The 12,485-nt window shown below is 59.8% G+C and overlaps 1 protein-coding gene across 1 annotated transcript in view; it reads right to left on the bottom strand.

Annotated features, from left to right (window-relative positions):
* Nucleotides 1-1,952: 1,952 nt before the first annotated feature.
* The window catches only part of LOC125154652 (kinesin-like protein KIF19), a 39,791-nt gene continuing 29,258 nt past the window's right edge, over nt 1,953-12,485 (bottom strand). The window contains exons 17-20 of the mRNA XM_047839180.1: nt 11,395-11,503; nt 10,411-10,773; nt 6,929-7,082; nt 1,953-2,182 (exon numbers count right to left, since the gene is read on the bottom strand). Coding sequence (XP_047695136.1) covers nt 1,953-2,182; nt 6,929-7,082; nt 10,411-10,773; nt 11,395-11,503 — 856 coding nt within the window. The remainder of the gene's footprint in view (nt 2,183-6,928; nt 7,083-10,410; nt 10,774-11,394; nt 11,504-12,485) is intronic.

The following is a 12,485-nucleotide window of genomic DNA, read 5'->3' as shown; positions in this document are numbered from 1 at the left end:
ACGGACGGTGCTCAGTCTCCCTGTGACCTTGTCTTTCTGTCTTGATGAAAAGTCAGGACCTTGGTTTCTGCGTCCCCAGTTTACGCGGCTGCTTCCACGTACCCTGCAAAGCTGCCTCATCCCAGCCGTCCTCCACAGTGTCCTCCACACAATGGGGTGTGGACAGGGACGTCAGAACACAGTGAGGGGACGGGTGGGTCACGGGAATGCAGGATGTTCTCGTGCTTCCCCGACGCTGGCTTATTCCGGAGCCTACATATACATGGCGACGGGATAGTGTCACCCTGCCTGCCAGCCAATCGTGAGGTGTGAGGGTTAATTCTGTGCGTCAAGTTGCCCAGGCCACAGTACCTAGGTGATGGGTCAAACACCAGCACGCACGGTGCTGTGAAGGTGTTTTTCAGGTGAGATTAGCATTTACATCAGTAAGGAGTTCGGCAGAAGGCCCGCCACAGCGTGGGTGGGCCTCACCCAATCAGGTGAAGAGCGAAAGCATTCTCCCAGGGCAGAAACTGTGGGGTGGAGCGATCCTGGGAAAAGCACCCACAACTGGGAATGACCCAAAAGATGCCTGAGGCTCCCCACGCGGTGTCCTCGAGAAGGGTTCTGAAGTTCCATCAGTGACCCTTCCTCCGAAGGTGGCTGGTGAGGCACCCGCCGATTGCAAAGGGCTGAGGGACGCTGGGGCTGGCTGGTCCCTGCCGGGGCCTCGTCTCTCGAATCCACCTCTGAGGCAGAGAGAGCCCTGGGTCTGGGGCCAGCCTCTCTGGCCTTCCCCCGTGTGCCGGGCCTGCCCGCTGACCTCCTCACTGTGGCCTCCTTGGCCTCTTGGTGCTGCCCCGGTGCTTGCAGGGGGTGCTGGGGGGCACCGGACTGTGGCGTCGGCTTCCGCTCTCTGTAGACCCTGAGGGGTGGGGAGACTTTAGCCCGTGGTCAAGGCCGACTCCAGCGAAGCCAGAGTCCCGATGGCTGGGTCCCTGCCAGGGGTACGGATGCCCCGCCCACTGGCCACCCTCGGTCAGGGACCCACGCGGGCACTCCCCCTCCTTCAGCTCTGCGCATGCCCGGCCCCTTCTGGGCCCCGTGGGACTGTGCCTCCCTAACCTGGGGCTCCACCTCCCCACACGCTCTGGTAACGCAGGCCCGTCGCCAGGACCTCCCTGAGCTACCTGCTCGCCGCAAGGGACACGTGCACTTAGGATGGGACAGCCCTCGGGGAACGCCTCCCACCCCTCCCGTTTAAAGACTCGCCGTTTAAACTGGCCTGTACCACCGGCCATTACTCAGCCTGCTCTGGTCTGGGAGCTTCTGGCCCCAAGGACACAGCCAGCAAACACATGCCCTGAGAGCCCTTGAAAAGAAGGGCATAATGACAGGAAGGTCTTAACCTGCTCGGACACAGTAGCAGCAGGGAGCAGGTTAAAGGTCCAGGTAGGGGGACTAAAGTTGGGCCCGAGGAAGCACTTCTCCCCCTGATGGCTTTCGGCCTATTGTTGACGGAGAGCCATCCTTCCCGACGACTTGGCTGTGCGTTGGCTCCGGGGGGGGGGGGGGGGGGTGAGAAAATGGTGCCAACGCGGCCAGAGAGACTTTCCTGTTCCCAGAAAGGGTTCAGGCAACACAAGCCATTCGCGGGTTGGGCTGAGGGTTACGTGAACGCGGAGGCTGACGCGGCTCAACTCGTCTCCGAGATTCAGCATCCGTGGCTTCAAGACCCGGGAACAGAGGAAGTGGGGGTGGGGGGACGGGCAGGCTGGCAAAACCGTGTCTCGTGTTTTGCGATTAATGTCCAGGCCCGGCCACGTTACGATAAAACGCACTCGCGATACCGGGGGCGAGTGTGCAAAACGAACACAACTTTCCTGGAAGGTTGTCTTGCTTAACTATCAGTTAAACGAAACAGCAGGGTGGTGTGGTTTCGCTCACGATCTAGGCCTGTGCCGGCTGGCCCACTAAGTAGCCACCGGGCAAGCGTGGCTGCTGAGCGTGTGGCAGGGGCCCGTGGCGAGTGGCCACAGGGTGCGCGTGCGCAGGGACAGGGCGATCCGCAGGTGGGGGCGGGGCAGGCACTGACCTCGGATGTCCCGGGGCGCGAGCGGGGTCCTGCGGGGGCCCGGGCTGCTCTGCCACGTGGCGCTGGGGAGGGTGAAGGTGACCTCAGGCATCCGCAGCACCTTCTCATCTGAACGGTGAGTGAGAGAGGAGAGGACGTGATTTCAGGGGCCGCCCCGTGAATCCCGGTCCGTGAAAATAAAGGCCGAGTGATGGACGCAGCGGACTGAGTACTGAGGGTACCTCGTTTGTTTCTCATCAATACCCAAGCTCCGTCCTTTCCAGAATGTTCTTTCTTCTGGCTCTGGTTCCTTTCCTTCCCCAGCAACCATGCTCTCCTCTCCTTTTCCTCCCCGTTTGCTCTGAGCCAGCCGTGACCCCGCAATGCGGAGGGTCTCCCGGGTTGGCCGAGCAGAGCCTCCTCAGACAGGCGAGGAAGCAGGCAGGCAGGGGGTGTCCCCCCCGGATGTGGTGGGGCGCCCACGTGCAGAGCCCCCACCACGGCCTGAGCTCACATCACCGCGCTGTGCTCTGCCCTGTTCACCAGCTTTACTCTCTTCCCGTCTCTGCCTCCACCCGACCCGTCTTACACCGACGTGTCCACCGTGTATTCTCTGGCTGTCGTCCCCCCCCCCCCCCCACGGCCCCCAGTGCTCCTGACACGGTGCTCAGCCCGCTGGGGAAGGGACAGGGCGTCAAGAAGTCTTTCACAGCAGAGGTCACTGGACTGAGCCCACGGGAGCGGACGGAGACTGACGGGTGGCCACCTGGAACGGTGCGGCCGTGAGGGAAGATGGGACGATGATTTCCCAGGAAGTTAGACACAGGATTGCCTTGTTTTCCGCAGATCCGCTCCTAGGTTTTACGACCCCAGAGAACCGCAAACAGAGGCTTAAACGAACACCTGCACACAGATGTTCACAGCAGCACCACTCGCGGTGGCCACACACATGCCCGTTCACCAGCAAGTGAGCCACAGAAGGTGGCCTGCGGGTGGCGGACTGTACCCAGCATAATTGGACATGCTGTCCTGTCCCAAGCCACGGCGGGGACACACCCACAGGCACACGCCCTGAGTCCGTCTGTAAGAAAGGGCAGAGACCCGCTGGGGGACAAGGCCTGGGGCTCAGCACCTCCTTTAGGGGAAATGACATGTTCTGGAACCACACAGCAGTGTGGATGCACAACACTCAGTGTACCCAATGGCACAGTGTTGCACACTTGAAAATGCTGAGTTTTGTCGTGTGAATTTGACTGCAATTTTAACGTTTATTTATTTTCGGGACAGAGAGAGACAGAGCATGAACGGGGGAGGGGCAGAGAGAGAGGGAGACACAGAATCGGAAACAGGCTCCAGGCTCTGAGCCATCAGCCCAGAGCCTGACGCGGGGCTCGAACTCACGGACCGCGAGATCGTGACCTGGCTGAAGTCAGATGCTTAACCGACTGCGCCACCCAGGCGCCCCTTGACTGCAATTTTAAATGAACGTGGGTTGGACTTCAAGAATGCTCCAGGATCGGCACGGTGGGGTGGGCACGGCTCATCAGGGAACCCAGCGAGAGCAGGAGGCCGGAGACCCAGCAAGCCTGGCAGTCGACGGTGACCGAACCCTTGGCCTCAGGGAGGCCGTCTGTTCGTCTGTTCCCTACTGCACACCTGCTATGTTTACTGGGCACATAGAGACTAGCATCCCTGCACTGAGGGAACCTACGGACCGCGGGGGGGAGGAAGACGATAGACAAGATCATTCAAGATTGTTCAATACACAGCCCCTCGGGCGGGGACGCGGACTGGGGTCGCGGTCTGAAACGGCACAGGCAGGGAGGACCTCGCTGAGAAAAGTCAACAGCCACCGCGTCAGGCTCTGCAGGTGGGGCAGGAGGAGCCCTCTGTCTCCAGCCCTTCCTCTCCTGGAGAAGCTGCACTTGTGCGATGGTGTGGTCCACCAGGCAACTCCAGGCGCAGGGCTCCGCGTGGCCTGGGACCTGCCAGGCGTCCCCGCCCGTAGGTGGGGACGCCCGGAGCTGCTCCAGATGTGAGTCAAGTGGATCCTATTCAGGGGGAAGAGCTCCTCATTTACAGGAGCCCAGCCACTATTTAGGAAGGTTGTAGGGCAGGTCTCACACTCCCTGGACAGGCTGGCACACAGCACCAGGGAAGAGCTCCCTTGCTCCCGGCCCAGGATGGGGATGGGAACAGGCTCGGGCCCGGGCTGCCAGCCGCAGGCATGACACGGCCGGGGTGAGCTCTGCCCCTGCGTGATCACTCTGTGGCGAGGAACCTATTTGACAGGGTTGCCGGGAGTGAGAAATGAGGCAACACGTCCACTCCTTCCTGGCTTCCATCCGCTGTCCGCTCAGTGTTCTCTGTTCTTCCCTCCCTCAGACGCCCACGGGGTGTGGCTCATGACTGCACATCCAGATGCGATACACCCAGACATCAGCCATGGGTACAGGACCAGCAGCCCCAGTGCCCTAAACTGTGAGCCAGCAATAACATTAAGTGTGGGGGTCTGGGGCGCCTGGGCGGCTCTGTCGGTTGGGCGTCCGACTTCAGCTCGGGTCATGATCTCGTGGTCTGTGGGTTCGAGCCCCGCGTCGGGCTCTGTGCGGACAGCTCTGAGCCTGGAGCCCGCTTCGGATTCTGTGTCTCCCTCTCTCTCTCTGCCCCTCCCTCACTCACGCTGTCTGTCAAAAATAAACATTAAAAACAAACAAACAAATAAATAAATAGTGTGGGGGTCTCTGGGCCCAAGGAAGGTGCCCAGGGGAGCCTGGGCCTGTGCAAACACCACAGGTGGTGATCCTCAGGCTCTGTACCCAGCCCTGCACAGCCCCCACCGGAGAAATGGGACACCTAGTCTACCCCAGCTACCTGCGGGGCCTCCGTGTACCCCTGCCAAGGACAAGTGTGTTCCTTCTCCGGGCAGAGGCAGCTGGGCACAGTGGGAGGGCCATGAGGGTGCCGGCCCCGGCCGCATGGCCCTGGAGATGTCACTTCCACTCAATTTACCCATCTGAAGGTCTGGAAGGACCATTGATGCTAACGGGCTCTAACTTGCCCACAACAGAGACCCACGATGGAGACAGGAGACCGTCTGTGCCCCACGGGGCTCCTATAAACACAGCTGAGAGGAGAGGTTCCAGCCTTTGGCTGGGGGCCCACAAAACAGGGCTCAGCACCTCCCCGTGACGTGGAGGCTTGGGCTGTGCCCCCCTTCTCACCAACCAAGAGGGCCAGGTACAGTGCACTCACTTCTGTTTGAAAAAGGCTGCTTTCTTTTGTACACAGCCTGGTCATTAGACGGTCCTAGGGAACCACACTGAACCTCTCTAGCTGTGATGTGCATGAACACTCTGTCATCACAGAGAGAAAGCTCTTGAAAGAGTCATGGGTGGAAGGACATGATTGGAGACTTTATCGAACTCTCTCCAGGAAAGCAGATAACAAACGGAAGGATGGAAACGTGTAGACAGAGCACAGAGACAGAATCGGCAGAGGGCGGAGCGCCGCCCGGGCCATGCCGTTAACGTGCTCCTGTCCCTACCTCTGCCTGCGTTAGCAAGGTCATGACAAAGCGATGGGGAAGCAAAGTCCTTTTTAAGTCATCTGGACAGACACATTCCGAGGGGCTTATCTCCAGGGGACGGGTGGCCATCACAGGAGCTGTGACACTCCTGGCTAAGCCGTGACGGTGAGGCCTCCCCCCGAGCCACCCGGAGCCCCCATGCGTGTTACTCCCCAGACAGGTGCCATGACGGCGCCTCCCCCAAGTGAGGACCTGGGGACCGGCGTCCAGGGCGCCTGCCACCCGCTGGGAGGACAGTGGAGGGCGCGTGCCCAGGCCTGCATTTCAAGGTTCCCGTGCCTGATGCTGCTGCATTCTCTGGGATTGTGGTCTTTGACGAGCGTGTAGACAGGAAGATAACGGAGTAAAAGGTTTTGAAAGCGGCAAATCCCATATGGATAAAGAACACTTTTTTAAGTGTTTTTTTTAAGTGTTATCGCAGGCCCACGTGGTTGCCAGCACATGCAGGAGCCCAAGCGAGGAATCACAGGGGAATGTGAACTGTGTCCTCCAGATCGCAGATTTGTGAAAAGCTGGAGAGCGTTGCTACGAATCGGGTGGGGCCAACGTGCACACCCACCAGCCAGCCAGAGCGTAGCTGTGCACACTGCTTCTATTGCAAAGGCCCTGGAACACACTCCGGCTTTGCCCCGCAAAGAATACTCAGCTAGAAGGCCTAGGGTGTGGTTAGGAGCTGGGGTCCGGCCCACCACTCCCAGCCCCGTGACCTCGGGCAAGTTCCTGCACCTCTGTGCCTTAGTTTCCTCATCTGTAAGGTGGGGATGGTCGTCGTTTCTTACGCACTCACAGCTGTAGCTGCGCACACACCAGTAGCATAGGGGCACGGGGCCACACCACTGGGCGACCGCCTCTGGACAGGGCCCGCGCCACCCGGCTCCTCTCTCACTGGCAATCGTATCTGTATCCCAAACTTCTCACCGTGAGCGTGTCTCACTCGTGTGGCGACCACAGCCACGGGAGCTGCAATTCAAACCCGTACAGAGACAGACTGAGCGGCGGCAGCAGGCTGTGGTTTTAATCATCGTTTTAAACTCTGCTGGAGCATCAGATGGGCAGAAGCAAAACGGAATGCCTACTGAATGCCTCTGCGAGTGTTTCTTTCCACGAAGCCAGCGGCCCTGGCCCACCCACTCACCGCCCTGAAAACCTGAAACTTGCACCCAGGAGCACACAACTGACGACAGCCCAGACCGTCATGCTTTCTAAAGACGCACCCTTGACGGGAGGGGCAGAGTTGAGATGCACACAAAACCCCAGGGTGTTAGTTTCCGTTTTGGATTCTGTACCTGCGTGGAGACTGGGGCTGGGCTTTATCTTGGAGGCCGTGGAGACGGCAGGGAGGAAGCTCTTTCCGGACGACTTTGTAAGCGGCAGGGGTGCAGGCGGTGGCTGGCTCTTGGTCACGTGCTCCACGGAGGGGGGTTGAGGGTTCTCCGTCACCTGCAGGGACAGTCGCACAGCAGGGCAGGGTGTGGGGTGCGGGTGGGGAGGGAGTGACACCTCAAGGTCACTTGGAGCTGAAGCCATGGACAGATGAAACCCCTGCTGGGTGGCTCGCTGTAGGCACACGTCCACCTCAGTGAATGTGAGCAGAATCACTGCTAACACTCTCCTCCAGCCCCAAGAGGAATGAAGGAATGAATGATGCTCTCCTGGCTGCTGTTTGCCCCCCCCCCGACCACCACTTTCTCCTCTCACTGCCCCCCCACAAATGGAAGGGGTTTAAATGGTCAGCATTTAAACAGACTGAGTGGGGTGCCTGGGTGGCTCACTCGGTTAAGCGTCCGACTTCGGCTCAGGTCATGATCTTGCAGTTTGTGGGTCCAAGCCCCACATCAGGCTCTGTGCTGACAGCTCAGAGCCTGGAGCCTGCTTCAGATTCTGTGTCTCCCTCTCTCTCTCCCTCTCCCCTGCTCACGCTATCTCTCTCTCACTCAAAAATAAATAAACATTGAAAAAACTTAAAAAAAAGTTAAAAAAAAAATAGACCGAGTAAGCAGATTGTCCTCTGCGGTATGGGTAGGTTGGTCTCATCCAATCAGTCAAAGTCCTGGTTAGAAGAGAAAGTCTGCCTTTCCTGTGAGTAAGAGAGACTCCTAATGCCTGATACCCTTGAACTGAGACTTTGGTTTTTTTCCTGCCTTTGGATGTAAGCTGGTCTCCAAATTGCCAACCATGGCTCTGGGATTTGTCAGCCTCCATAAGTTATGTGAGCCAACTGTAATAAACCCGTGTGTGTGTGTGTGTGTGTGTGTGCGCACGTGCATACGAGTGTGCGTGTGTGTGTGTGTCCGCCTGTGTTGCACGCACACACACTCTATTGGTTCTGTTTGTCTGGAGGACCCTGACTGATACACTCACCTTCCGCCCCCTGCTGCTGTCCTGCCCTTAATCCTACTGAGCTATCGCCAGAGTGGTTTCAGTGCAATCAGCAAACGCCCACTGTGGCTGGCAGAGGCGGAAGGAGATCTGCCAGGCCCCCGGCTGCTCACTAGCCTGCCCAGAGAGAGGCCTGCGCACTTCCTCCAGTTTATGTGACCAAGTGTGGTGAGAAAGAAACCCCGTGAAGGGAACACCATTTCCATACGGACTGGAACCTGTGCCAAATACACCCTCTCCCCCCTGCAAAAGAACTTCACGGCACTGTGGTCAGTGAGTGATCAGTGTGGTCAGTGAGCGGTCGGTGTGGTCCATGAGCGGTCAGTATGGTCAGTGAGCAACCAGTGTGGTCAGTGTGGTCAGCGAGCGGTCAGTGTGGTCAGTGAGCGGCCGGTGTGGTAACTGATCAGTGTGGTCAGTGGGCGGTCAGTGTGGCTGGTGTGGTCAGCGAGTGGTCAGTGTGGTCAGCGAGCGGTCAGTGTGGTCAGTGAGTGATCAGCGCGGTCAGTGAGCGGCTGGTGTGGTCAGTGGGCAGTTGGTGTGGTCAGTATGGTCAGTGAGCAGCCACTGTGGTCAGTGGGCAGTCGGTGTGGTCAGTGTGGTCAGCAAGTGGTTAGTGTGGTCAGTGAGTGATCAGCGTGGTCAGTGAGCGGCCGGTGTGGTCAGTGGGCAGTCGGTGTGGTAAGTGTCGTCAGTGAGCGGCCAGTGTGGTCAGTGGGCAGTCAGTGTGGTCAGTGTGGTCAGTGAGTGGTCAGTGTGGTCCTCGAGCGGTCAGTGTGGTCAGTGTGGTCAGTGAGTGGCCAGTGTGGTCAGCGAGTGGTCAGAGTGGTCAGCGAGTGGTCAGTGTGGTCAGTGAGTGATCAGCGTGGTCAGTGAACAGCCAGTGTGGTCAGTGAGTGGCCGGTGTGGTCAGTGGGCAGTCGGTATGGTCAGTGAGGTCAGTGAGTGGCCAGTGTGGTCAGTGGGCAGTGTGGTCAGTGTGGTCAGCAAGCGGTCAGTGTGGTGAGTGCCCAGTGTGGTCAGTGAGTGATCAGCATGGTCAGTGAGCGGCCAGTGTGGTCAGTGAGTGATCAGTGTGGTCAGTGAGTGGTCAGTGTGGTCAGTGAGCAGTCGGTGTGGTCAGTGTGGCCAGCAAGTGGTCAGTGAGTTATCAGTGTGGTCAGTGGGCGGTCAATGTGGTCAGTGGGCGGTCAGTGAGCAGTCGGTGTGGTCAGTGAGCGGCCGGTGTGGTCAGTGTGGTCAGCAAGTGGTCAGTGTGGTCAGTGGGTGGTCAGCGTGGTCAGTGAGCGGCCAGTGTAGTCAGTGAGTGATCAGTGTGGTCAGTGGGCAGTCGGTGTGGTCAGTGTGGTCAGTGAGCGGCCAGTGTGGTCAGTGAGTGATCAGTGTGGTCAGTGGGCAGTCGGTGTGGTCAGTGTGGTCAGCAAGCGGTCAGTGTGGTCAGTGAGCGGTCGGTGTGGTCAGTGAGCGACCGGTGTGGTCAGTGTGGTTGGTGTGACCAGCGAGTGATCAGTGTGGTCAGCAAGTGGTCAGTGTGGTCAGTGGGCGGTCAGTGTGGTCAGTGAGCGGCCGATGTGGTCAGTGTGGTCAGCAAGTGGTCAGTGTGGTCAGTGGGTGGTCAGTGTGGTCGGTGTGGTGTGATCAGTGTGGTCAGTGAGTGGTCGGTGTGGTCAGTGAGCGGCCGGTGTGGTCAGTGTGGTTGGTGTGACCAGCGAGTGACCAGTGTGGTCAGTGGGCGGCCAGTGTGGTCAGCGAGCGGTCGGCGCGTGGTCGGTGTGGCACTCTACTGAGTGCTGGATTTTGCCTACGTGAGGCTGAGGCTTTCCACAGGTCAACACTGCCCAGTACCCCGAGAAAGTAACTGGGAATGAACAGCACTACCCACAAAGGGACAGCGAAGCATCATGGGTAGTGGCCAGAAATGAAAGACAACCACGTGGCCACGGAACAGGGAGCAGACAACCTAAGTGTCCACGAAACGGGGCTGCGTAAGGAGTTCATCCCTTGCAAGTGTCGGAGGAGGGCCATGCTCCCAGGCCTGGTGCCGGGCTCTGGCAGGAGAGGGACGCCTCACGGTGGACAGTGCTTCGCGACCCTGTTACCGTTTAGTGGACGTGTTAGAACCAAGCAAGGTACCCTCTTAAAGTGAAAGTGCAAATACCGTGAAGGCACTTGAGAGTTCATGAAATGACGTTAAGGAAGGACCTGAGATCAGAAGGCGGTACCCAGGGAAGACACGCACGCGGCTTCTGATGAGGAAGGGTGGTGGGGGTGCGAGGGGTCTCCCTCTGCCTCCTCTGCACCTGGGGCCCTCCTGCGTCCACCATGACGCTCCCGCTCTGCTGTCCCAGCTGGACCCCGGGACCCTGGGAGCCAGCCAGCGTGCACCCACCGTCTGCACACTCCAGGTGAGGGAGGGTGACAGCTTCCCCCTGGCCTTCTCTGCAGAACGGTCCCGGCCTGGGCTGGCGTGGGGCCACCTCCTGTCTGCTGGGCTCGGGTCCCTGGAGTCCAGGGCCATGTCCTCTGGAAGGTGGAGGGAGGAGTGGCCGCTGCCACCCTCGCGGTCCTGCGCCTTGGAGCGCCGGGTGGCCGCGATGAGAGCGATGCTCTTGGTGCTCATGGCCATCTCCTTGAGGGTCTGAGCGCTCAGGGCCGGGCCGCCGGCCTCCGCTGCCATCCGCGAGGCACCCAAGTCCAGGCCAGCGGGGGCGCCCAGCTTGGAGACCAAATTCTTCACGCTCAGGGGGCCTGACTGCCACAGGAAACCAGCATCAGCGACGGTCAGACGTCACTGGGCCACCCTGTTGGCCCGCCCCACGTTGGACCCCCAGAAGCAGACTCAGAGTCTATGATTGGAGGCAAGTGGTATGGGGGGAAAGGTTTCTGGCCATGGGAGGAGGGCCCAGGAAGGTGGTTGAAGCCATTCCCTGGGCCCGGACACCCTGGGGGAGTGGGTCACCACACCCACGGGCCAAGGGGCCCCAGATACTTACGTACCACCCACAGTCACAGGTGGGGCTTTTCCTGGGGACCTGAACTTCCCAGCACTCCAGCCAGGGCGGAGGGCTCCCCGTGGGGCAGGGGCATTCTCCCCCCCCCCCCCCCCAGCCGGGGACAGTGACCCAGAGTATGACCACTCACACTATTGCTAGTAATCATGATGAGACTAGTGGCCTCTTAAAGACGGTTCACAGGAAAGGCCCCAAACTACTAAGGTGTGAATACTCACAGCCTTTCCCTTCCCCCAGGCCCCCCCCCCCCCGCCATCTGCCAAAGAGATTCCTGATAGCTGTGCCCCTCCCCACCCCCCAGCTCTGCGGGGGCAGGAGAGGCCTCCCGGGAGCCCGGGCCCTGGTTAGGGCCGCACACCAACCTCATGAGCCGGAGGCGTTAGCAGGATGCGGAGGGATGGCAGAGGGAGAAGGGAATCCTGCTTTCCCAGCGTTTTCGATGGCGTGGCTTGCGACGACGTGTAGCCACCGCTGTGGGGGACACACAGAGGCAGTAGCTGAGCCAGCTGCCAGGGCCCCTCGGCCCTGCCTCCAGCCGAGGAGAGCAGAGACTGAACCCCAGGACGCCGCGGCCCACGTCAGGCCAGGGCAAGCGGCATCTGCACACTGCTGCGTTCCGGGACCACGCCGGGAGTCTGAGCTCTGGGTCCTTGCGGAACCTGAGGGGGGCCACAGGACCCCCCGAAGTTGTGGTCAGCTGGACAGAAGCGCACGTGGCCCGGGGACTCCACTGCAGCTGGCTTCTGACACGGGGACAATCTCGTGGGGGGACGGAGGCCCTAACTGGTGGGGTCTGACGCCAACTCGGCGTGATCGTGCCAGAACTGACCTGCGGCACACCCAGCTGGCGTTAGATCCGCTGCGGTAGAAATGGAACAGGAGGAAACATCTAAGCTCAGGCCCAAAGAATGGCAAGGAAGGAGCTGTGCCGAGCTCTGGCAGAAGACCTTGCCAGGTAGGAGGAACAGGGGGAACAGCATGGGCCAAGGCCCTGGGGCAGGGGCCAGCTCGGCACATCCGAGGCCCAGCAAGGAGAGGAGGGTGGGACAGAGACACAGGAGTTTGCCCAAGACCTTGTGTGGAAGACTTCGGCTGCTGGAAGGGGAAGGGACCTCTGACAACTTCCAGCCAGAACTTTCCCCGGTCCTACCGTGTCTACTGTGAAAGAACAGGGTTTCCTCACCTTCCACCAGGTCAGGTCACCCGTGACTGAAAGAACAGAGCATCACGCATCAAGCCCAGGCTCCCTGGCGAGTGGCCTTGGGCTCCTGACCTCTGCTGTCTCATCGGTGAAACTGGGACACTGATAACTCGAGCCACTGGGTAGATCGCTAGCTGGATGACAAGGTGTTTAAGCACCACGTGAGCCAGCGAAGTCTCTGGGTGCTGTCAGTAGGCCACAGGGCTGCCGAGCACCGCGGCCAGAGTCCAAACCAGAGACAAACGCTTGGCC

Source organism: Prionailurus viverrinus, chromosome E3 (assembly GCF_022837055.1).
Source record: "Prionailurus viverrinus isolate Anna chromosome E3, UM_Priviv_1.0, whole genome shotgun sequence".
Taxonomy (NCBI): domain Eukaryota; kingdom Metazoa; phylum Chordata; class Mammalia; order Carnivora; family Felidae; genus Prionailurus; species Prionailurus viverrinus.
The sequence above is the reverse complement of the archived record's forward strand: the minus strand, read 5'-3'. Positions and strand labels throughout refer to the sequence as shown.